The sequence below is a fragment of the Phyllostomus discolor genome, chromosome 2 (genome assembly GCF_004126475.2).
Source record: "Phyllostomus discolor isolate MPI-MPIP mPhyDis1 chromosome 2, mPhyDis1.pri.v3, whole genome shotgun sequence".
Taxonomy (NCBI): Eukaryota; Metazoa; Chordata; class Mammalia; order Chiroptera; family Phyllostomidae; genus Phyllostomus; species Phyllostomus discolor.
In genome coordinates this window covers 160,740,070-160,767,191 of record NC_040904.2, presented here as the reverse complement: position 1 = coordinate 160,767,191, position 27,122 = coordinate 160,740,070, and the positions used below count along the sequence as shown (strand labels likewise).

General features: G+C 37.8%; 1 protein-coding gene across 2 annotated transcripts; it reads right to left on the bottom strand.

Annotated features, from left to right (window-relative positions):
- Positions 1 to 167: 167 nt before the first annotated feature.
- PTGES3 (prostaglandin E synthase 3) lies at positions 168 to 27,122 on the bottom strand. Of its 2 annotated transcripts, XM_028531859.2 has the most exons (8): positions 26,770 to 27,122; positions 8,847 to 8,960; positions 8,630 to 8,699; positions 8,054 to 8,152; positions 5,447 to 5,536; positions 2,317 to 2,379; positions 1,451 to 1,475; positions 168 to 1,167 (listed from the first exon to the last, which is right to left on the bottom strand). In XM_028531859.2, coding segments are annotated over exons 1-8 (483 nt in total). In that variant the 5' UTR covers positions 26,772 to 27,122; the 3' UTR covers positions 168 to 1,147. The 2 variants fall into 2 exon arrangements, with proteins under 2 accessions (XP_028387660.1, XP_028387661.1); XM_028531860.2 differs by lacking the exon at positions 2,317 to 2,379 and having other exon boundaries at positions 865 to 1,167; positions 26,770 to 27,103.

The following is a 27,122-nucleotide window of genomic DNA, read 5'->3' as shown; positions in this document are numbered from 1 at the left end:
GCAGAAGCTCAAAAGATTTAGAGGAGGACAACACATTTAGTTTTATTTCAATCAAATCACAACACTTTCTTTTCCAACTGATGGAAAGTGCATCTACAATTTGCTATTACAGATCCACTTTTAAAAGGTTTCCTGTGATATTACAGTGAGCCTCTTTTCAAACAGAGAAATATTCCCAAACTCTCCCTCAAGTAAAAATAACTCCATTCCAATAAATGGCAATGCATGAAATTACAGTAAACCAGACACTTAAAAGGATAGCCAATAAGTCTTCCAACAGTTTATTAGAAAGAATATAGACATTAAAAAAAATCCCCACTGTCATGAACATAAATTGAGGTTTTCAGCCCTGGTACAAGCTGGATCAAAAAAAAAAGGGGGGGGGGGAGAAAGAAAAAACTCCAATAGTGTATTAACATTTTTTCCACTTATTTGCCATACTGACAGTGCAAATACAAATTTGGTCTAAATGTACAGACTCTCAAGCAACAATGTACAGCCTTTCTTCGTCCTCCATGCTAAGAGATGTAAAAGTTCAAGGGCCAAACAATACCAAATGTATAGGCTTCAAAAACCATCTAAGTTAGGGCATTTACTAGTTTTAGCTAAGATACATTTGGAACATTGACATGTGGTCACTTATGTACAATAATGTGAAGTACATTTTTTGAAAAATATAACTTTAGTGGAACAATCCTGAAGAATATACCAGAGGAACAGATTACCAGTTTAGGGTATCTACCAATTTGTTTCAGCCAGCTGGAGTCCATATACTAAAACCTATAACTATCTTTCCATAATCCAAGAGCTTCCTATCATGTCAGTATCTATGTTATGAAGTAAAGGAGACTTAGGTAAAATGTTTTTATCACAACTGCTGTATCAATTGCTTAGGATCTCGACAGCATCATGGAAGTCTGGGAAATGTTCATGCATAAGGTTATTGCCTTAGCTGACTTAAAATTGCCCCATACAATGGTACATATCAACCCTTAGTGAAGCCTTTAAGAAAACGAACAGATTGGAAAACGGGTTAAAGGAGGCAAATGCAGCATCTGCCTTTAGAGCAATCAACTCAGAAATTCAATTATGAAATCTTGTGGAGAAGTTATTTTTCTTTCTCAAAATCCGGTGACGACAACATTCCTTACTCCAGATCTGGCATTTCTGAAAGGAATTTAAAAAGATTATTAGTATGAAAGTACAAGGAAATAATCCACCAACTTCAAAGTCTTATAGGAAAGGCAGCCAGCACCAGAGTAAAGAGTTTCCTCTTTTTTGAATTTGAATCTCATTCGAATTTCTGCTTTGGCTATTAGAGGCCATGAAAAAAATGATATATTTTTTCCCTAAAAATTATAAAGAAATTATCCTCTTCATTTTGAGAGTTTAGTTTTTGATGTGAAATATCACTAGGTAAATAAAACATACTTTTCACAAAGACACTTACTTTCATCATCACTGTCTTGTGAATCCTGCAAAAAGGGGAAATACAAAAAAGTTACCAAGTTGATCAAACATTCCTCTGTGAAATGAACACCTTGCCTTAAAAAGCTGAAGCACTGTACCTTTCACTAAAGTAACAAAGATACATGGTTATATCAAGCTTATGAATTTAGACTTTAGAATAGATTTATTGAAGACAAACAGACGTACAGATGAAGAAGTTGTGTGCCTTTTGGTAGGAATTAAGTCCACTCTTTAAACCCCTCCCTGCTAACTAGACTGAATCTTGGTATGAAATGGTTTCTCTTCTCTTTTGACACTCAGTGAAGGGAAAAAAATGGCTCAATACCAATGGACTGATAGAAGACAGCAAACTCTAATGATAGCTGGTAAACTATCTAACTATATTGAACAAATTTCTTAAGGATGTTAACAGAATGCCAAAGAGGAGAATGTTGAGAAGAGTGACCAATTATATCCTCTTACAGCTTCACAAAATCCATGTTTACTACAATCTGACCAATCCTGTTTTTATAAAACCCATTTAACTTTGTAAAAATAAACCCTAAACTTACTCTTTAATTGAATATGGCATATGATGTCTCCATGCAAAGATTTGTTTGAAATCTGGCCCCTTTTAGAATGGCTGATGAGACACCAGGTACCCATCCCTCAAAAAATGGGCACATTTTAATTTTTTTCCTTTTTATTATTTATTTTAAATGAACCATTTAAAAACTGCTTTTCCCTATATTAAAAAAATAAAGCATCAAGAAGTGACAAAAAAAATCTTGACTCTATAGCAAACAACCTGTAAATACATTGTTTCTTACTATTTAAGTACACAGAGAAAAAAATTTATAGACTTACATCATCTGCTCCATCTACTTCTGGTAAATCTACATCCTCATCACCACCCATGTTGTTCATCATCTATTTGAAGTGTAAAAATTAGTTTTAAAAAATGATGTTAAATTAAGCCCTAATTATTAGGTTGCATGCTCCAGGATAAATCTTAACTCTGCCATAGATTTGCACCAGTAAAAAAACAAAATAAACATTAAGTACCTTCCTTTCTGGAAAAGGTAGATTACAGGTAATTATATAAAATCCTGACAACTTGTAGGGAAGTTAAAACTTAGTTCTCATCAAAGGACAGTGAAGTTATTAAAATTCATCAGCAAGGTATCTATGTATGATACAGAAACTAAACACCCAAAACCTGAATAACAATTACCACTGATGGTTAAGGAAGAGAATGGGATTCATTTGTAGTTGTCAAGTCTTATATCCTAAGCTAACTGACATATGTATTATGGTATTCTCATTATAGTTTTAAAAGAACCAATAAATGCTTTACTTAAAATAAAGTCCTTTGGGATAATTAGTTTGTATAAAAAGCCTGAAAATTCAATTGAAGGTCAAATAGCAGCAACTAAGTTAAAAGCAGAAAATAAACATAATTCTTGAAGGAAAAGGTATACACAGTAGAAAATAACCTTGCCTATATAAATACCCTTGTATTCTTATAATAAAATGGGACTAACAACAGAACATACTTACATGAAGTACTAACTTCCCATCTTTATTGTTTCTCATCGTAAAGCAAGTAGTGTACAAGTAGCCAAAGGTGAAACTATTATCAGATGGGGAGGGACTTATCTCCTCTAAGTAACAACTGCTCTATAATGTTTAAACTTCTAAAAGTTTAAATATTTACACAACTATGCATAACTTTCTAAACAAAAATCAAAAACTCAAAAATATAGGCTTACCTGGACTTCAGAGTTTTAAATACCTAGTCAAATCTCTCAGTATAAAAATTCTGGGCAACCTTGTCTTGAATACTATGAGTAACTAGTCAAGTTTCCCCTATGTCTGAAGGTAATGTTGAACACCATGGTTAAGTATTTCACCAGAAAAAAAAATGCTCAAAATGTGCCAAGCATGTGAAGTGCTGAGGATAGGATGGCAACAGAAAGAGAACTGAACATATGTGAGAGCTATTTAGGAGGTAAAACAAAGTAACAACAAAAATGCAGTTAACGTTACACTGGATAGACAGGCAGTGAAACAAAACAATGTTAAGCTGTGATTTGCACAGGTGGGTAAAAGGTGGCACCAATTACTACAGGTAAGAAATAGTATAGTTGAGGAAAGTCACATCATATTCTGCCTACCCTCCTTGTTTTTTTTTAAATCTACCCAGCCAGGGTTTCCCTTTTGTCTTTTGAAATTAAGGTGCTATAGCCACGTGAGGAGAAATGTTAAATAAGCAGTTGCATATGCAATGCTGAAAATGTATTCAGTTTTCAAAACAGAAATTTAAAACAAACTAGTCAACTAAATTTTCAAATTGCAATGAGAAATGGATTCCACTGGCATATCTTCAGCTTAGAGCCTAATGTTTTTTTCTTTTCTGATTAGCTTTATAGCAGTTCATTTGATAAGGTCTATGCTACCTGAAAGCAGATCAATGATTTCTTTGGGTGACATCTTGGGAAAAAATAGACTTACTCAAACCCTTTCCTTGATTTCACAAATTAAAATATCCCTACATACCACTCATTGTGCGGGGGGGGGGGGGGATGGATATCGATTTATCGTTCCACTTATTTATGCATTCATTCATTGGTTGACTCTTGTTATGTGCCTTGACTGGGAATCAAACTTGCACACAATGATTCCTTTTTTTTTTTTTTTTTTAAAGATTTTATTTATTTATTTTTAGAGAGGGAAGGGAGGGAGAAAGAGAGAGAGAGAAACATCAATGTGTGGTTGCTAGGGGTCATGGCCTGCAACCCAGGCATGTACCCTGGCTGGGAATCGAACCTGCAACACCTTGGCTCGCAGCCCGAACTCAATCCACTGAGCTACGCCAGCCAGGGCTCAATGATTCTTGTGTTTAAAGGTTTATATACATATTACCTGGTTCCATAATTTAAGCCAATTACTGTATTAGTGCTCCTAAAAATATCTGTTCCAGAGTTGGAATAAAAACTATCTATACACACCCTGGCTGGTGTGGCTCAGTGGACTGAGTGCTGGCCTGCAAGCCAAAGGGTTGCTGATTCGATTCCCAGTCAGGGCATATACGTGAGCTGTGGGCTAGGTCTCCAGGGGGTGTGTGCAAGAGGCAGCGACACATTGATGTTTCTCTCCTTCTCTTTCTCCCTCCTTTTCCCTCTCTCTAAAAATGAATAAAGATCTTTTTTTTTAAAGTTGGCTTAGTCCTTATCTTCAAACTCTTTTTTTTTTTTTAAGATTTTTTATTTATTAATTTTTTTAGAGAGGGAAGGGAGGGAGATAGAGAGAGAGACAGAGAAACTTCAGTGTGCGTTTGCTGGGGGTTATGGCCTGCAACCCAGGCATGTACCCTGGCTGGGAATCGAACCTGGGACACTTTGGTTCCCAGCCTGCGCTCAATCCACTGAGCTATGCCAGCCAGGGCATGAATAAAGATCTTAAAGAAAAAAAAAAAAAAAACAAAACAAAAAAACAGGCTATACTGCACTGATCAACTATATGGTTTATTTTTTGTCTTTCTACATCAACTTTATAACTTAACACTAATTTTTTAAAAAAACATTTAAAAAGTTAAATTTTAAGATTAAATGACTACTGTCAAGATCTTATTGTCCTGATTGCTATGGCTCAGGGGGTTAGGCATCATCTTCAAAACCTAAAAGGTCACTAGCTCAATTCCCAGTCAGGGCACATGCCTGGATTGCAGGCCAGGTCCCTGGCTGGGGGCATGGCCAAAGGCAACCAATCAATATTAATCATGCACATTCATGTTTCCTTCTTTCTCCCTCCCTTCCCTTCTTTCTAAAAATAAATAAAATATTTTTAAAAAGGATCTTATTTAGTTTTACTGCAGACTAGCCTCAAAAAGTAATGAATGTCTTAAATACCACTTGGTGTTTTAAAAACAAATTAAATTGACTACATAGAAGTATACTGAGAGGGAGGGCAGAAGAATGCATTTAAAAGAACTTACCTCAGAGAAACGATCAAAATTAGACATGTCTTCATCTGAATCATCTTCCCAGTCTTTCCAATTATTGAAATCCACACTAAGCCAATTAAGCTATAGACCAATAAAAACATCATCCTATGATTAGATTAACTTGTATTCACTGGCATATACCTTAAAATTACATTGTTTGGTAAAAGGTGGAAGATTTATATGATCTGAAAAAAAGCCACAATATAAGACTACATTTTTTGAACTGTGGGTTTATACCCACTAGAGTAAGCCATAGAATTAGCACACAAAAGGAATAGACTAGACAAATCGCAATGAAGTCAAATGCAGTAATGGTGAATATAGTTTCATGATGCTTTTTTCAGTTGTTAAACAGACCTACATTTTAAAGCAACAACATAAGTTCATTGGTACAGGTAAGAAAGCATTGAGAATTTTCTTCTTAGCATAGATAAAGAACTGTGCTGGACTTCCAGCAAGATGGAGACATAGGTGGACGCACCGTACCTCCATGCACAACCAAGATTAGAACAACAACAATTTAGAGGCAGAATAACACTCAGAACTGACAGAGAATTTATCTGAATGGAAGTCAGACAGCCAAGAAGTTGAAGTAGACCCATTAATCCAGACCAGTAGGAGGGGTGGAGAGGAGCAGGGTTGCGGCGCGGGGAGAACTGGGAGAACTGAGAGCATAAGGCAACCAGGAGTGTGTTAAGGCATCTGGGGCGTGCAAGATTGCAGCGGGTGGACCCTGAGTGCGCAAGTGGCAGCTGGTGGACCCAGTGAGGCTGCGATTGTGGACCAGGGCATAGCGTGCAACCCAGGATCCCACGGAAGGGACTGAGGTCCCAGGAGAACGGAGCTACTGCCATTGTTCCCTCCCACCCCAGCCCCCACACACAACATCACAATCTAGAGACTGAGGTGCCCAGCTCTGGTGAACACCTAAGGCTCCGCCCCTCACCATAACAGGAGTGACCAGACCAAAGAGAGAGAGACAGAGAGAGAGAGAGAGAGAGAGAGAGAGGGAGGGAGGGAGGGAGGGAGGTCTCAAACAGAAAAACAGATCAATGCCCTAGGACTCAATCTTTTGAGTGACCAAGAGATAGCCAATCTATCAGATGCACAGTTCAAAACACTGGTGATCAGGAAGCTCACAGAATTGGTTGATTCTGGTCGCAAATTAGATGAAAAAATGCAGGTTACCATAAGAGATGAAGGAAGATGCACGGAGAACCAATAGTGATGGGAAGGAAACTGGGACTCAAAACAATAGAGTGGACCAGAAGGAAGAATAAAACCACCAAACAGGAAAGAATGGAGAAATAAGAATTCAAAAAAACGAGGAGAAGTTTAGGAACCTCCAGGACATCTTTAAACGTTCCAATATACGAATTACAGGGGTATCAGAAGGAGAAGAGGAAGAGCAACAAGTGGAAAAGTTATTTGAACAAATAATAAAGGAGAACTTCCCCATTCTGGCAAAGGAAATCCAGGAAGCTCAGAGAGTCCCAAAGAGGCTGGACCCAAGAAGAAACACACCCAGGCACATCATCATTACATTAGCCACGGTAAAAATGAAGGAGAAAATCCTAGAAGCAGCAAGAGATAAGGGGACAGTAACCTACAAAGGAGTTCCCATCAGACTGTCAGCTGATTTCTCAAAAGAGACCTTCCAGGCAAGAAGGGGCTGGAAAGAAGTATTCCAAGTCATGAATGGCAAGGACCTACATCCCAGATGACTCTATCCAGCAAAGCTTTCATTTAGAATGGAAGGGCAGATAAAGTGCTTCCCAGATAAGGTCAAGTTAAAGGAGTTCATCATCACCAAGCCCTTATTTTATGAAATGTTAAAGGGACTTATCTAAGAAAAGAAGATACAGAAAAAACATGTATAGTAAAAGGACAGCAAACTCACAATTATTAACAACCACACCTAAAGCAAAACCAAAAGAAACTAAGCAAACAACTAGAACAGAACAGAACCACAGAAATGGAGATCACATAGAGGGTTAGCAACAGGGGAGTGGGAGGAGGAAAGAGGGGGAAAAGGTACAGAGAATAAGTAGCATAGATTGTAGGTAGAAAATAGACGGGGGAGGGTAAGAATAGTATGGGAAATGTAGAAGCTAAAGAACTTATAAGTATGACACATGGACATGACTAAAGGGGGGGGATATGGGTGGGAGAAGGTGTACAGGGTAGAGGTGAGTGAAGGGGGGAAAATGGGAGAACTGTAATAGCATAATCAATAAAATATATTAAAAAAAAAAAGAACTATGCTAAGATACCTGGTTAACTTATTTTTTTTAGTGGCACCAAAATATATTCCTGTGTGAGTAATTTACAAAGGCTTTTAAGCAAAATCTGCCTCTTGAATGAAAAACATTCTGTATCAGCTAGTGACTGATCTTATTATGACTACACTTGGCTTTAAGTTAAAACTAATAAATTTCAAAGTAGAGAAAAACACAGAATACAGGATATAATAGTACTTAGCTATGAAACAAATACGTTTCCCATATCCCCATATCTTTTAAAATAAAATTATCATACTTAGAGAGAGAGAGAGAGAGAGAGAGAGAGAAAAGGAAAAGATTAGAAAAAGAAACCAACCTTTGCCCTTTCTTTAGTTAATCTTGGCCATGACTGGCCAGATTCTCCTTTTCGTAAACAACATAAAATTGATCTGTCCGTTCTTTTATGCTTGGAATCCTAAAAACAAAAACAAAAACAAAAGCACTACTATACCATTTATCTCTCCGGTATCACTATAAGATTTTAGAAAGCAGCTTGTCATTCCTGACCTCTCTAGTTTCTTTTCCTTCATTTTCCCTAAACTCTCAAAGAAACATCCCCTACTAAAAATTTCATAACCTACCCAACTGCAGAAAAGAACCATTTTTTCTTTCCTGCACAAGCTGTCTAGAATAAAACCTTTAACAAATTAAATATGGTACAATTATAGAACAGTTTAAAGATTCTATACTTATTTATGACAAGACTCAGGAGTACGGCCCTGAGTCTAAACAGTAAAAACAAAGTGCAGTAAAGTGGTTAGAAGGGGGAAAACATAAATATCTCTACCTACCCCTCTGAATTAAGAAAAATAGAACTAGTGTTTAAATACTTGAAACCGAAGCATGTCTGCTTCATGATTTAAATAGGTGTTAAAGAATCAAGACTACTTACATTTGGATCAATACAGTGAAAAAGATCAATTTCATTTAAATGTTTAAAATTATCATTTCCTCCAAGACAACTGTGAAAAAAAGAAAGAAAAAAAGATGAGCCTCTTCAAAGAGGTAAAGATCAGTATAGTAACTTCAGTAAAAACAAAAATGCTTAAGCAAGCCAAAGTTATTCAATTGTCAGAAATAAAGCTCAATTTTGTAAAATGGAAATTTACCTGAATGTAAGTTTGGATTTTTCAAAATTTACATTAACATCTTTACTGTCTTCAACACAAAATTCAATGAAGACATAATCCCTGCGATCGTACCACTTTGCAGAAGCAGGCTGCCTACAGAGAGATAAAATTAGACAAAGTTAAGCTGGAATTCATTAACTGAATATGTACATGACCTCCAAAGTTTAGCATATAAATAACACATTTCTCTACTCCATTAGAGCATTGATTATTTTCAGGCAATTTATTACAATTTCTAGCGAAAAATACATTTGTACTCTAACAACCATTACCCAAATTGAAACACAACACTGACATTGATTTTGTAATAAAAAAGTTTTAAGCCATGGCTGGTGTGGTTCAGTGGATTGAGTGCTGGCCTACGAACTGAAGGGCCGCCGGTTCAATTCCCAGTCAGGGCATATGCTTGGGGTGTGGGCCAGGTCCCCAGTTAGGGGAGTGCAAGAGGCAACCAACTGATGTTTTTCTTGCACATTGCTGTTTCACATTGCTGTTTCCCTCCCTCTTTCTCCCTCCCTTCCCCTCACTCTGCAAATAAGGTTTAAAAAAAATTTTTTTTAAATTAAAAACAATGTTCAGTAGAGAGCTAACCATCTAGGTAGCCCTGTCAAAATTTGTAAGTCACTCATTTAGAGCCCTGCTCCTAAAATTCAACCTCACAGAATTAAAAAATCAGACAGAACTCATCCACTGTCAACTAAGATATATGTAGTATTCAGCATTTTTACTTACAACAAATGCTAGGAACTGTGGAGGGAATTTAAATAAGAAATGACAGTTTTTGTTTTCAAGAAAGTTCTCACTTGCAGCTTCTGACAAACCTTTATGATTCTAAATAATGACATTAGATAAAGAATTAAACTTCTTTACAGCCTTACCTTTATACTATCTATACATGTATCCAAAATATACACTAGAAGCAACCTGGAGTATTTGCTTTTTCCGTATTATTCAAGTGCTCTTGGTCCCTTACAATACAGTATTACCTTGTCTTCATAGTGTCAGCTGCCTAGAGCTCTACCCATCCAATAGAATATGGCTAAAAAACTGCTGGAAGCAAATAGAGTCAAATATGGTTGACTGAGAGTCAAAGATTACATGTGATAAATCAACTTTTTTTGTAAACCTAACATTACTTCAAAGTAAAAAATTTTATTGTATGTTCAAACACTATTCATAAATCAACTCAACTGAAAGGAACTGTTCTGCTTCCAAGCTCTGAAATTCTCAACCCTAAGTAGTAGCAGTTTAAAGTTCCTTTTATAAGCAAAAGTTGCAAACAACTGTTCATCAACATTTTTACACAAATGTTAAACTTGCCTAGTTACTCTACTCTGGAACAGTGATATCAGATCTGAAGTTAAATATTACAGATGGCAGTTTCCCAAGTCTAAATACCGGCAAATCAGCAAGGGTAAATCTATTTTTTAAGGTTATCTATTGACATATTAAAAAACAAAACCATGAGATTTTAAAATGCTTCTAAAAAAGACGTGTAACTGAACTTCTGTGGACCAAGGAACCAAAAATTCTAATGTTAGTATGTTAAAATAAGTAACAAACAATTCAGGAGTTTTATGAAAGATCACACATTATTTGTACTCATCTTATTGCCCAAACAGTATTCTCAATGTTGGGTAACATGTTTTTTTAAAAAAGATTTTATTTATTTACTTTCAGGGAGAGGGGAAGGGAGGGAGAAAAACACTGAATGTGGGAGATGCGCAGATCCATTGCCTCTCACATGCCCCCAACTGGGTATTTAGCCTGCAACATTTCAGTTCACAGACCAGTGCTAATTTCACTGAGCCACACCAGTCAGGACACATGTTCTGTCTGTAACTGAAAATATTTGCTAACTTAATAATTAAACTTAAATGACTAGGTTTATAGACTTTCATATTGAAGTAACCAGATAAGCTACATTTTAAAAAAGCACTAATGATAACAATCTGAAGCAATGAACAGCCTAGTTCCAAAACACTATTTCCAACTAACAGAAACCAGCCCTGGCTGGTGTAGCTCAGTGGGTTGAGTGCCAGCCTGTGAACTGAAAGGTTGTTGGTTTGATTCCCAGTGAGGGCACATGCCTTGGTTGCCAGCCAGGTCCCCAGTTAGGAGTGTGCAAGAATCAACTGATCTATGTACATGTACCTCACACATTGATGTTTATATCCCTCTCTTTCTCCCTCCCTTCCCCTTTCTAAAAATAAATAAAATGCCCTGACTGATGTAACTCGGTGGATTGAGTGGGGACCAATGAACAAAAAGGTTGCCTGTTCAATTGTCAGTCAGGGCACATGCCTGAAGTTCAGGCCACATTCCCAGTAGGGGGTGCATGAGAGGCAGCCACATATTGGTGTTTTTCTCTCTTCTTCCCTTCTCGTTTCTCTAAAAATAAATAAAATCTTATAAATAAATAAAATCTTAAATATATTAAAAACAAAACAAAACAAACAAACAAACAAACAAACAAACAGGATTCCTACAAAATGGCTGACCTCAGGCCTGAGGTAGGAAATATTGATGGCCTTGGGGACATCTTGTGCAAATGAGGCTAGGATATGTGAGGTCGGTCAAACCAGGAGGCAACAAATAAGGTCTCTCACCTTAGCCAATGATAATTTCAGCATCAGAAAAAGACTGTAGTAACTAAACAACAATAAAGTAATTTAAAAAAAGACTGCAAACTGATTAAAATACACTGACTATAAAAAATCTGAGTTATTACTGACTTAAAAAGACAAACTACCCATAATCTATATCAGCAGACGATGCTACAGTTCTGGTATTTTATAAATTGGCCATTAAAGAGAAAGAATTAGGCACTGTTCATGTTTTTCCTTTATGGGCTTTAATTCATAACTAAATAGAACCAGTTCAAGAAGGAAATGTTACAGAATTCCAGCTTCAGTGTGGAATAAAACATGGGATGTGCGGAGAATCACTATTTTCCAGCCCTTAAATTGATTTGGCAGCGATCATCAATAGATGAAACAATTAACAATGAACAGATGAACAACTGATCTCAGCATCATCGAAAGTGAAGACAACCAAACATACACCTCCTAATCTGATGCAATATGACACATTTCACAGTAAACTTTATTTTCAATCTACAAGAAATATGAGAAAGAGGAATAAATTAAATAATACTAACTTCTGGCCAAGATGGAGGCATAGAAGACACGCTTTGCCCCCTCAGACTCCCATAAGAAGGATCATGAACTTCAAAACAAAAAACAACCACTTCTGGCCAAGATGGAGGCATGGGTAGATATGTTTTGTTTCCTTGCACAACCAAAAGGACAACAAGCAATTTAAAAACCAGAATTACCAGAAAATCGAACTGTATGTAAGTCCAACAACCAAAGTTAAACATTCATCCAGACTAGTAGGAGGGGCAGTGACAGGAAGCAGGGGCAGTGAAGACAAGTGGCAAGGTGGCAGCTAGCGGACTGAGTGGTCCCACATTGTGTGCGTATAAGCTGGGAGAACAACTGGAGAGCGAGACAGACCATGCAACCGAGGGTCCCAGCACAGGAAACTAAAGCCTCAAAACCACTTGCTTTAAAAACCTATGGGGGTTGCCTTGGCAAGAGACTTCCCAGTCTCACAGTAGAGTCTGTTGGAGAGATCCATAGGGTCATAGAACGTACACAAGCCTGCCCACCAGGGAATCAGCACCTGGAAGGGCATAATCCATTTGTGGGAAGTGAATGAAAGTGGGGGAAGAACCAAGCAAACAGCATTGTTCCCTCTCTGCCCCCTCCCCCACATACAGCTACCTAACAGGTGTGCCCGAGACAAAGAAATACGGCCCAAATGAAGAACAGATCAAAACTCCAGAAAAAGAGCTAAGTGACAAGGAGATAGCCAACCTATCAGATGCAGAGTTCAAAACACTGGGTAATCACGATGCTCACAGAAATGGCTGAGCATGGTCTCAAAATAGGGGACAAAGTGCAGGCTATACAAAGTGAAATAAAAATATACAGGGAACCAATAGCAAAGGGAAGGAAACCAGGACTCAAACCAATGATTTGGAGCAGAAAGAAGAAATAAACATTCAACTAGAGCAGAATGAAAAACAAGAATTCCAAAAAATGAGGAGAGGCTTAGGAACCTCTGGGACGACTTTAAATGTTCCAACATCCAAATCATAGGAGTGCCAGAAGGAGAAGAGAAAGAACAAGACTGAAAACTTATTTGAAGAAATAGTGAAGGAGCAACTTCCCTAATCTGGCAAAGGAAACAGACTTCCAGGAAGTCCAAGAAGCTCAGAGAGTCCCAAAGAAATTGCAACCAAGGAAGCACACATCAAGACACATCACAGTTAAAATGCCAAAGGTTAAAGATAAAGAAAGAATCTTAAAAGCAGCAAAAGGAGACAGTTACCTACAAAGGAGTTCCCATAAGACTATCAGCTGATTTCTCAAAAGAAACTGCTGACAAGAAGGGACTCGCAAGAAGTATTCAATGTGATGAAAAGCAAGGACCTACAACCTAGATTACTCTATCTAGCAAAGCTCTAGGAGTTCATCATCACCAAGCCCTTATTATATGAAATGTTAAAGGGACTTATGTAAGAAAAAACCAAAACCATAAACATTTATTAAAATGACAACAAAACTCACAGCTACCAACAACTGAATAAAAAAAACCCCAAACCAAAAAATAAACCCCAAAACTAAGCAAACATCTGTAATAGGAACAGAATTGTAGAAATGGAGATTACATGGAGGATTATCAGCAGGGAGGGGAGAGCGGGGGGGCGGGGGGGTATAGGGATTAAGAAATATAATTGGTAGGTACAAAATAGGGGGATGTTAAAAGTTATAGAAAATGGAAAAGCCAAAAAACTTATATGCATGACCCATGAACATGAACTAAGAGGGCAGGACTGCTGGAGGGAATGGGGGTAACTAGGCAGAGGGAGGCAAAAGGGAAAAAATAGGACAACTTAATAGCATAATCAATAAAATATACTTAAAAATCTTAAACGTTGCAAGGAAGCAACAAATCCAGGATGTTTCTTAGATCAATGGCATAAGTAAGAGGGGAGAATTGCTCTAGATTAAAAGACCTAAGAGTTACCAAACAAGTGCAATTTGTGACCTAGGCAGCATCTTGATTCAATCAAACTAAACATAAAATAGAGATTACTGAAGCCCTAACTGGTGTGACTCAGTGGGCTGGGTGCTCAGTTCAATTCCAGTCAGGAAACATGCCTGGGTTTGGGGTCAGGTCCCTGGATGGGAGCATGTTGAGAAACAACTGATGTCTCTCTCTCTCAGAGGTGTCTCTCTCTCTGTCTTTCTTCCTCCCTTCTCCTCTCTGTAAAAAATAAATAAATCTTAAAAAAAAAATTACCAAAACTATGGAGATCTGTATACAGACAGGTAATATGGAAATTACTGTTTTGTTAGTAAAAAGCATTGTTTACCCTGTAAATGTCAAGTTGTATATAGAGTCTATAGTATGGAGGAGTATACTAATGGTGATCTGGTTATTACAATGGCTGTTATCAAAAATCAAGAATGTAAGTGCTTCAGTTTCTGTTCACATTAGGCATGTGGGAACCAGGGAAGAAAACCCACAGTACCTCAGAATGCAACTTTTTTGTACAGACAGAGCTTTAAAAAGGTAATTAAGATAAAATGAGGTGTAAAGGTGGTCCATAATCCAAAATGACTGCTGCCCTTACAAGACATTATGACACCATTACAGAGGGAAGACAGTGTGAAAATGCAGGAAAAGATGGTAATCTGCCAGCTAAGGAAAACCAAGGAACAAGGGATCAGAAGAAACCAATCCTGTTGACACCTTGATCTTGGACTAAAACCCTCTTAAAACTATTGTTTAAGTCACCACATCTCTGATACTTTGTTATGACAGCCTTAATTTTCCAGAAAATAAAAACAAAATTAGATGATCTAAAATAAACCAGGGTTGGCCCAGGAGTCAAAAATGGTTTTATATTTTTAGAGCTGTAAAAACAAGAATGGGACAGAGATACCTGTTGCCTATAAAATCTAATATTTACTAAGTGACCCTGATCTAAACCATCAAAAATATAAGGAGGGACCTGCACAACCAAAACCAGTAATAAACATATATTCGCTCACTTGAAAGGGAAATCTAATATTTATGAAATCCCTTTTTGCATTTGATGAGGATCACACCTTTTTTCCTTATTAACTGAGAGGGACTGATTTAGCTTTAACTCTAGCTCCTAAATTATACTGGATTTATCTCCAGCTTTATACTAACATTGGCAAAATTTTAACTACTGTGCAAGTCTACTAATTCACTTTAATAGTAACATACCTAGAGATGCAAAAACCTTTTTCACCTCAGTATACTTATGTAAATAATCCACTACTCAAAACAATATATTAGGCCTGGCTGGCATAGCTCAGTGGATTGAGTGCGCACTGTGAACCAAAGTGTCACAGGTTCGATTCCCAGTCAGGGCACATGCTGGGTTGCAGGCCACAGCCCCCAGCAACCCCACATTGATGTTTCTCTTTCTCTCCCCCCCTTCCTTCTCTAAAAATAAATAAATAAAATCTTTTAAAAAATTATTAAAAAAAATATTAGGAGTCTCTCAGCAGCCTTTGAAGGGCAAGAGACTTTAAAGGTATGTGCATGAGCCTGGGCAGGTGTGTGGACTAGGACTTGTTGGCAGCTGAGTTAAGAAACCTAACTCCTTGGACTCCATTTGCTATTCTCATCTTTCTCCCCCACATCTATCTGGTGGTGGGGGGCACTTATATTTGTTTCTTGTTATTCATTTCTAAATCTTTCACAATTTGAGGGTTAGGGGTAGTGGGAAAGGAAGGACAGAATAATGAAGAGTAGTAGCAGAAGAGCAGTAGGACATGGAGATGAAGAAGAGGATGAATCTGTAGTTAAGGAACAAAGCCCTGGAGGAGGTGACTCATCAGTCCTTAACTGTCACTGTGTCAATGAAGAAGTCCAGGGTCTGAACGATACTTTTAAACTTCAAAAGCTGTAATTAGTAACAATAAAATTTCTGGAGGCCTGGAAATCCTGGCAGAGAAATTTCCTAATCTTACCTACCTCACTCTGAGTGGAAACAAAATCAAACACCTCAGTGCAATAGAAGCTCTGCCAAATAAATAAATAAATAAATAAATAAATAAATAAGTCTTTTCTTTCCCTGGCTGGTGTGGCTCAGTGGATTGAGTGCTGTCCTGAGAACCAAAGGGTCATCAGTTCTATTCCCAGCCAGGGCACATGCCTGGATTGTAGGCCAGGTCCCCGGTAGGGTGTGTGTCGAGAGGCAATCACACGCTGATATTTCTCTCCCTCTCTTTAAAATCAAGTGAAATAAAATCTTAAAAAAACAAAAAACAAACAAACAAACAAACAAAAAAACAGAACACGCTGGTCAAAATTAAAAAAAAAAAAAAAAATTCTCACCACAGTAAGGCCAGATTATAAAATACCTAATTTTAAAAAAAGATTTTATTTTTAGAGGGGGGGAAGGGAGGGAGAAAGACAGGGAGAGAAACATCACTGTGTGGTTGTCACTCGTGCACCCCCTACTGGGAACCTAACCTGCAACCCTAATATGTGCCCTGACTGGGAATCAAACCAACATTTTGGTTCGCCTTGAACCAGTGCTTAATCTACTGAGCCACACTAGCTAGGGCTCTAAAAATACCTATTTTTAAAGTTATATTTAGCCCTGGCTGGTGTAGCTCAGTAGATTGAGCGCCAGTCTGCGAACCAAAGAATAGCCGGTTCTATTCTCAGTTGGGGCACATGCCTGGGTTGCAGGCCAGGTCCCCAGTTGGAGGCGCATGAGAGGCAACCACACACTGATGTTTCTCTCCCTCTTCTTCTCCCTCCCTTCCCCTCTCTCTAAAAATAAATAAAATCCTTAAAAAAAGTTAAATTTATATATTGACTTATCAATCTTATTGCACAATCAAAATTAGAGTTTTCTGCTTTAAAACAACATTTAAGAGCTTCAAAATAACTTTTTGAGACTTGCTTAGCTTTGTGGGTGATAGTTTCATGTAAATAAGAATAGGTTTTATATCACATTGTATGCAGGAAACGTATTTATATGTTTTACATTGACTGGTAGTAGAGCACGCGATAAAAACTACCTGCAAACAATGTGATATTTTTTTAGTTCTTGGTCCTATTTTAATGTTCTTTGGCAAGATGTTATATGGTGTCCAATTCCTCAAAATTCTCCTTAAAAATCTTTGAAGTTAACACTTCTGTGCAACTGTTTTGAATAGAGTCTTGACAGTGTTAAAACAGCACCATCCTCACCCCCATGGGACTCTCTAAGCTCTTCTAACAAGAACTTTAAAGGTCCACATTAGAGCTATGCCAATTCCAGTTAATTAAACTCGGCATAACTTAAAATTCTCCTCTATAATTTTAGCTAAAATTTCTTAGCTTATCTTACAAAGAGGTGCTTAGGTTGCCCTGGCTGATGCAGCTCAGTGGATTGAGTGCCGGCCTGTGAACCAGGGGGTCGCCAGTTTGATTCCCAGTCAGGGCAAGTACCTGGGTTGCTGGGCCAGGTCCCCAGTTGGGGAAGGGCGGGAGGCAACCACACACTGATGTTTTGCTCACTCTCTCTAAAAATGAATATTAAGTCTTTTTTTTTTTAAAGGAGGTAGTTACATCATGAGGGAAGAGCCCTTATAAACGAATGTGATTAGTGCCTCATAAAGACTCCAGGGGTACGCAGATTGTTTTGAGCTAAAGGCAACTTTTTAAAAAAGATTTTTATTTTTAGAGAGAGGTGAAGGGAGGGAAAGAACCATCAATGTGATTTTGAAAAAACACAGCAAGGAACCCAGACACGTGCCCCGACTGGGAATCAAATGGGCAACCTTCCAGTTCACAGGCCAGTGCTCAATCCACTGAGCCACACCAGCCATGGCTAAAGACAACTTTAGTAGCAGGCTCAGGAGAAACCTGCCTCACTGTGGACTGCCTGGATGATTGTGAATTAGAAGATATGCACCCACAACACATTATCACAGATAACTTCTTTTGATTTATCTATAGGAAAGAGCATATACTTCAATTTACTAAAGAGAATTCCATAGTATGTGACTTGTCTCTCCTCCAATTTTTATTTAATACCATAATTCAAATTTGGCTCCCTGAAATATGATTTTGATCAACCTCATGGAATATATTATCTACTCATTTCATAGAATTCTACATCCTGGAATAACTTTTTGAAGCCCCCAAGACAACTTAGCTCAAAATGTCTTAAACAGTCATGTTCCCTTTCTATCTCTAACCTCTCCTGCATGTGGGGTCTCTGATTTTCTTATGTATGTAGAGTTCCCATCCATCTGTATGTATGTATGTATTAAACCTAGTTATTTTCTCAGAGGAGACCCCAGAAGAGATTCCTAGGCCCCTTTCACTGATGTAAGGACATAGCGAGAAGCTACCAATCAGGAAGAGGGCCCCTAAATCAGAAGGTGATCATACTGGTACCTAGATCTTGGACTTCCAGCCTCCAGAACAGTGAGAAATAAATTTGTTTATAACCACCCAGTCTGTGGTTTCTTACAGCAGCCCCCCAAAATGAAGACAATCAGCAAAGCAAAAAATTTGCTAAGGAATTTCTCAGTTGCTGAAATTCTTTTTGACAGTTTATCATGTGCAAGGCACACTGAAATATAGACAAAACACCTCAAGCCTTTTATGAACTGGCAGGACAAGGACATTATACTTAATTTGGGGAAAATTCATAAAACTTAAGGTTGAAAAACCAAGTTAGGGCTAGGGTGCAGATGTCCCTGGATATAACAGAAAGATATTACTTTATTCTGTAACTGGTTAGTTTAAAAAAAAAAAAAAAATTAACTGCTGCTATCATCCCTTTAGAACTTCAGAAATCTTAAGGGGACAATTTTTCATATATAAGAGAATTCCATAGTATGTGACTTGTCTTTCCTCCAATTTTTAGTTAGTATCATAGTAATTCAAATTTGGCTCCCTGAAATATGATTTTGATCAACCTCATGGAATATATTATCTACTCATTCCCTAGAAGTCTACATTATTTTAGTCTATATCTCCCAGAAATCTTTAATATCTTTCTGTTATGGTAGTATCCAGTCAGACTTGTTTATTTAAAAATTTCTAGCCCTGGCTGGTGTTGCTCAGTGGTTGGGTGTTGTCCCCCAAACCAAAAAGTCATCAGTTCAAGTTCCAGTCAGGGCACACGCCTGCGTTACAGCAGGTCCCCAGTTGGGGGTGTGCAAGAGGCATTGATGTTTCTCTGCCTCTCTCTCTCTAAAAATAAATGCTATTATATACCTATGTGACAAACCATTACTATTTGAATTCCTCCTTTAAATCAGTGGGAAAAAATAAGATACCGTCATTTGGTCACAAAACATTAGGCTCTTCACATACAGATAAATGTACTGGAGGAAATAGCAATAATGACCCTTTAACAAAAATGCTCTACTTCTGTAGAAGTATTTAAGGGACTGCAAAATGTATACAAGGATGTGCTAATCAATAATCTTTATCATTAAACAGAAAGATATTTTAAAACCTATTAAGATTTATCTTCAATCAATGGCCTTGTACAGAAATTAAACAGAAAAATATGGGCCCCGGGTGGTGTGGCCCAGTGGATTGAGCACTGGCCTGTGAACCAAAGGGTCACCAGTTCAATTCCCAGTCGTGGCACATGCCTGGGTTGCAGGCAAGGTCCCTGGCTGGGGTCATGCAAGAGGCAACCACACAATGATGTTTCTTTCCCTCTCTTTCTCCCTCCCTTCCCCTTTCTCTAAAAATAAATAAAATCTTTAAAGAAAGAAAAATGTGGGAAAAAGGATTTAGACTGGTAAGTCAACTTCTTTAGATTAAAAAAAAAATTAGGGGGAGGAGAAACAAGGGTAGAATTAAAGGGGACCAATAGTAATTATCCACAGGTAAGAGAAAGATCAGTCTGACCAATAAACTATTCCAGTAAATATCCCCAAAATAAAGGGCTCACAAACAAGTCAAATGTACTTTGAGGGTATATACTGATTTGGTGGTTCTTTTCCAGATCTCCCAAAATATAGCAAAGCCTCAATAGAATATAAAAATCAGAGTTTCCATTTACAGATGAGACTCACCAACTTTCAACTACTGCCCACCAATCTATGTGAGATATAATTAAATTTAACTGATGATGTAATGTAGCAGAATAATGTAGGGCCAAAAGAAGACCCCAGAGCAAGTACCAATGCTCACCATGTCAAGTACCTCATGTATCATGTAGTCAAGCCTTATAGCTAAAATACATTTAGAGTTTGAATGTTATTCAAAAAACACATATTCATTAAACATGGTGCCAGGAATTGTTCTGGACATACAGCAGTCAACAAAATAGACAAAAATCCCTGCCCTTACCAAGTTTGCATTCAAGTTAGATGATGAAATTTAGTACAAAAATCATTTCCTAAGAACTATGGGGTCAGGTCCGTTATTTGCTATGGTTTATCTTTCTTAATGTATAAATAGGTGGAACATCATAAGACAAGATTCTCTGGTTGTTTATTCTCCAACAGTACACAACCTCATATACTGGGTTGGCCAAAAAGTCCATATGGTTTTTCCTGTAAAATAAAAGACACATTTTTCATTTTCACCAATAACTTTATTGATTTGGATATTTTAAATATGCCAGTTACCTCCTGCATAATGTTGACTGTTCTCGGTTAATGTCTTGATTTGACTGTTATCAACTTCAACTGGTCTACCCAACCACGGAGCTTCATCCAGCAAGAAATCTCCAGCATGAAACTTTGCAAACCACTTTTGACATGTTTGATCAGTCACAGCACCTTCTCCGTATACTGCACAAATCTTTTTTTTTGTATTTCAGTGCATTTTTACCTTTCTTGAAATAATAAAGCATAACATGCCAAAAATGTTGTGTATTTTCTTCCATCTTCAATAAGATGGCTACAAAAAAATTCACCAATTTTGCTAAGTTTTTTTTTTTTTTTTTTTTAAATGCACCCTGATCTGACAGCTGTCACAATAACAAAATTGGTTCAAATGAAGTTAAATACAACTAAGTGCTACTAGAGCCATCTTATGGGAAAGGGAGAAAAATCAAACGAACTTTTTGGCCAACACAATCCTTTACTCAGAATTATAGTCCTCTTAGGAGTTTATTCTTATTGGAGCATAATATTTGTCTAAATCAAAAGAGCACTTTGAATTCTAAGATAAAACAATAGGAATCAGAATACTAGTTTTTCACTATAGCTCAATCATACAGTAAGTATCTTCTAGGTTTATAAATAAGCTAAACGTATTTCTAGTAAGCTCTTTTAAGAAAAGCTTCTTAAAGAGCAGATTCACTAATATTTTATATATCCCAGAATATCTTTAACATATCAAGAGTTATAGGAAAATAAAGCTCATTTTAAAAAACTGGTAAATTTATTTCGGTTTGTACTAAGTGAGAAATGATATGGAAAGATAAAAATTCTGCTGCAGAAAGGGAAAAAGTTCTAGGTTCATAGACAGCAGCCTTTTAAGTATTATCAAAAGTTCTTCCTAAAATGTCTAAAACCAAACTCTCACACACATATTCTTTGCTCAGAGAAACCCCAAGATATGCTTCTTGTACTTTCAGGTCTTCAGTATGTAAGTTTTACTATGTAAAAACTTTCTGGAAAGGTGAACCGAATTACACCTGTTAGTCCAGTGGTCCCAAATTATGTGCCAAGGTGCATCAGGACACTAGGGAGGAACTTGCAGGGCTGCCACAGAGTATTTTATATTTGAGAGGAATTCAACTTTGATCAAGGCATTAAGGGATTCACCCTTGTGCACTGTTGGTTGGAACGCAGATTGGTGCTGCCAGTATGGAGGGCCCTCAAAAAATTAAAAATGGAACTATCTTATAACCCAGTGATTCTCGGTATAAATGTGAAGAAACCCAAAACACTAATTCACAAGAATATATGTACCCTTTTTTTCACTGCAGAATTATTTACAATAGCTAAACATGGAAGCAAACCAAGTGCCCAGCAACAGACAAGTGGATAAAAAAGCTATGGTACATTACATTACATTATATTACACACACAACACACACAAATATACTTGGCCAAAGAAAATATTTAACTTGACCATTTGCCACAGCATGGATGAACTTAGAGGGTATTATGTTAAGTGAAATAATTCAGAGAAAAAACAAATACCGTAAAATTTCACTTGCATGTGGAATCTAAAACAATAAAATAAACGAACAAATACAACTGAAATACAGACACAGGGACCTGATGATAGTCGCCAGAAGGAGGAGGGGATTTGGGGGATTGAATGTAAAAGGTAAAGAGATTAACTACAAATGGGCATTATGGGGATGTAAAGGTCAGCACAGGAATACGAAATATAGTAAAAAACATTGCAATAATTATGTATGGTGCCAGGTGGGTAATGGAAATAGGGAAAACACTCTGTAAAATATATTATTATCTAACTGCTGTGCTATACACCTGAAATCAACATAAAACAGTATTTAACATAAATTGTAACTGAAAGAGAAAATTTTTTTAAACAAACACTAAGTAGTTCAATTTCAACAGTAAATTGCACTACATCCCTCCTCATTAAATAATATCTTTGCAAAGCTGGATTTTTAATGGTTGCTATGTCAAAAGAAAGAATATCAATGGGGAACAGAACTGAGCTATAGTATCCAATCTGACATCAAGCTGTAAGTAATTATACAGTGCCCAAAAGGCACACACATTCCATTAGTAGCCATAGTTAAACAAGAAACTCCATTTTTCTTTCAACTGATGTTTGTTTTCCAAAGAGCTACGGATGTTAAGACAAAATACTTGAGTGGTTTGGACCCAACTACCTACTAAACAGAACTGCTAGGTTATTCCTTTTGGCCTATCAACACTATAAAAAAGCAACAAACCAATCAACCTATAAAGACATCAAGGAGCAAACAAAGAATGTTTGTGAACCTTTGTGCTAGTTCTTTTATTTGGTAATTCTCATTCTTAAAATATAAGGGGGAAAGCTAGAGTTCTTAAAGATACCCCCCCCGCCCCCCCCCAAGGGAAACTCGGTGCCTTTCTTACAAGCAACTCTAGCACTTTCCCACTTTTGCATACATTCCCAAAACAGACTAAATTATTTCTCCTCACACAAATAAGACTCAAAACAAGATCAATCTCTCACTGCCTCCATTACAAATTTTAGACTCTCAGAGCTCCATTACCAAAGTGGTGCAGGCGGGTTTTAATAGTAGCAGCAGTTTAGATTAGGTAAGAAAACTGAACCACAGAGAGAGATTTGGAAAAAGACCACCTGAAAAATTATTCTTCCCAGAAAAAAATAAGTCCTCTTTCAGGAATGCTCAATTTCTGAATAAGGTTCCAATCCAACTTGGTACAGCCCCTTATACTAATTAGCATTGCATGAACTGATATTTGAAGAACTAAATCCTAAAATTTAATATAAAAGAAAATCACACCTGTTTGTGACTAGATGGTTTCAGCAAGCAAAATAATTAAACATACTGAGTTGGAAAGAGCCCTGACATAAACAGTTTTTAGCAATAAAGTATGACCACGTGTCAAGATTACTATTGCACAGAAAATCCACGACTGCACATTTTATTTGGCTTTGGAATACAACACAGAGAAGGACATTGCTCAAGGTAAGCTTTAATGTAAACGTTCTTGGGAAGTGGGGAAGTCAGCCTCAATTTAAAATCTGTCACTGTCGATCTATACAGTAAATGAAAAGTTTACTACGACAAACTTCATTATTTCTGTGGCAAAATACACTAAATACAACAATTTTCAATGGAGAAGCTCAGAAAAAAAATATAATCTTAAGCATTTAACAGCCAGGTTGATTCTAAACAGTTGATACTAAAAAGGTAGTATTACTTTTCTAGAAAGTGACACTCACTAACCTCCCAAGGCCCCGAAATGATAAGGCTTCTACATTTTAAAACTAGAAAGTACAATTACACATAAAAATCTTAATTAATAGAGTGCATACTGGTCTGCACTATTGTGACTGGTCAATTCCAGTTTCTACTGCCTTCTAGTTAAAGTCTAACTAAGTATGGGGGTGGAAATGGGGGGGGGATCCAGTTGCCAAGTTACACTGGTTAGGAAATCAACACTTAACAAATACCACCATCAGTAACTCTTCCTGAACTTATAGAAATTAACCACATACTCACTCTTACAAATTGTTTTGGAAGCTAAAGACTGATCATTTTATTTTGGGAACTCAGTCACATAAAGCTGAGAGATGCTAAAGATTTTTAACCAATTTAGGGACAGTCACAGGATGTTTCTAGACAATTTAATAATAATTTAAGCACAAGACACCAAAAATACTTCAAATAGCTCAAAACTTACAAAACATTTTACTTTGTATCTATTACTAATGGATCCAACTTAGAACTACTACAACAGTTTTTTTAAAAAAAGAACTTAAGGGGGAGACTACTGGAGGGAATGGGGTACTGAGAGTGGGGCAAAGAGGAGAAAAATGGGACAACTGTAACAGCATAATCAATAAAATGCACTTAATTTTTAAAAGTTAAATAAATTTTTTAAAAAGCACCATCCTCCACCCTCACCAACCCCCACAGTTGGTTGTGCAGGTCTTAAAAGCTGGAGGAATGTCCTAAAATACCAGACTTATCCAAGATAGGTCAGAGATTGAGAACTTTTATGTAAAATACTAGTCAAAACTTTAAAAACTTGATTAGAAGATTTACCTGGGAAATCACTACTAAAAAGCATTCAAATAAAAAAAAAATAGACCTTAAAACCCTATCTAGTATGTCTCTCTCCGTGTTTAAGAAAAATGTTTATAGCAGACAGCAACACAATGAATCCTTACCAGCCAGATTCTTCCTAGGACTGGATGACCCATTAAAGGTTTTTTCCAACTCAAATAACTGACTCATAATAGTCTCTAAATAATTTGCAAGGCATATATTAAATATTTTTAAAAATGAGATTTATCTGGCCCTGGTTGGTGTAGCTCAGTAGATTGAGTATGAGCTGCGAACCAAGCATCGCAGGTTCAATTCCCAGTCAGGGCACTTGCCTAGGTTGCAGGCCATGGCAACTGCACATTGATGTTTCTTTCTCTCTTTCTCTCTCCCTTCCCTCTCTAAAAATAAATAAATAAAATCTAAAAAAAAATGAGATTTATCTGTTCTCTTCAAAACACTTTTTGAAAGCAGCATTCTTGAAACTATATAGACTGCTTTTTGGAATAGAGATTGTTAAACTTTTCATCTAATTTTTTAAATCTATTCACAAGCTTACCGTTTTTTACTTATTTTAAATGACCTCCCAAAAGTGTTTCTATTACACACTATATTAAACAAGGGTATTTCTTCGTGAAAAGATATTTTGTTTGGCCACATCAGTCTATTAAAAGCTGATAACGCTTCATCTGAAGATTTCTTTTCTACTCATTGGTATTTTAAGATGGAAAATCCTGCTGCATTATTTGGAATACAGATTTTGAAGGGAAAAACAAAAGCTACTTTACGTAAATTAAAATCTATTAAATATCACTTTTGGGGGGAAAAATTCCTTCAAAAATTTTAATATGATATATAAAGACTACAGTAATACATACATACTTCTTGATTCTTGAGGCTTGTTTTCCGACATCACCTGGCTGGGTGTACCCTTTCTATTTTGAATTCTAGACCAATATACTCACCGTCAATGTTATTATTTATTAAGTAAACCCTTGAAAATGCATTACTTTTTAAAGGATTAAAAACTGTTCTCCTTCAATTGCTATCCACACATAACTTTCAGGAAGCAGTTAGTTCGAAAACAAAAAACAAACTATAAAACCTGCAGTTCTCACATCTGAAAAGGTAAAGCTCTTACCGAAAATAATGTTTAAGGTCTGGAAGTGGCAACGCCAAGAATTCTTATTTGGTTACAATCACTAAGATTTTCCTTTGTCATAATAAAACAAAGACTGCTAAAGAATCTGTAGTAAACAAATTTAAGCTCTTTAAGAAAACAAGATAATACTGTTTCTTGTTTCATCTCTATTTCATCTCTAAACTGACAGAGGATAATGAAACTTACCCTAAAGTTTAATACAGAACACATCCACAAGTACCTTTCGATCGACACGTGGGGAACTACCTGCTCTATGGTAACTCCTCGCTGCCAGAGACAAGGCTGAGTTTTGGCAACCTTCACTCTCTTCGAGAGATCGGAGTTAAGAGAGGGCTTGGAAAGACCCACACTCGAGAAATCACGACACCCAAGAAGGAAATAAGTTGTGGTTGCCGGTATGGCGGACCTCCGGTTGTCTAGCAGTCCCAGTCGCTCAGAGGCCCGCGTGGTGCTCTACGTGGAGCCTCTGGTAGCACCCACCACAGGTGCACTTGGCCCAGGGCCTGGTGCAGGCATAACAGGGCGGCAGAGCCACACTGCCCAAGAAACGAAGTGGCAATTCAGGAGGGTCCAAGCCTCCAGGGTGCAGCAAAGCAAAAAACTCACAGAATATTAAAGCCTAAGGCTAAGTTCGGAGTTAGGAGTAACCCGGACAGCCAAGGAAGGAAAGTGGATTTCCAGCAGGAGGAAGCTGAGGGACGGTTTACAGGTGGGGGAAATCGTACATCTGTACGAAATATGTCCTCCACCAGCCAACAATAACCGCAATAAAGATAATGGCCTTCCCACCCCCAGGCCAGAAGGGCTGCCACCATTGAGGAAAGAAAGCCGAAGGACTGAGAGCGGGGGAGGGGAGGGGAGGGGGCGGCTTCCCGGCAGCCCCCAGCGCGGCCTCGGCCTCCCGCCGCAGCGACCTTCCCTTGGCGGGGTGTCGCACTCACATCGTGAACGGGGCAGGGGGACGGGTGAATGAGTGGGCGGGCCTCTCCGGCGGCAGCTGCTGGGCAGTGGACTAAACTCCGGTGGCGACTCCGGCGTTTTCTCCCTGGTGCGGCCTCTTCTCGCTTCCCTCAGCGAACGGCGGCAGCGGCTGGCTCGACCTGGCTCCCCAGAATGCACCGCGCGAACAGAGCGGCTCCTCCGGTCGAGGAGAAGAGGAAAGTGTAGGAAAAGGGGCGCGAGGACGGAGAGTGAACGTGCGTGCGTGCAAGCGAGGGCTGCTGAGGCCGGGCGGCGGCTGGTGACGCAGCAAAATGCCCGGGCCCTGCCGCCGCGCCTGCGCACTCTTTGTTTT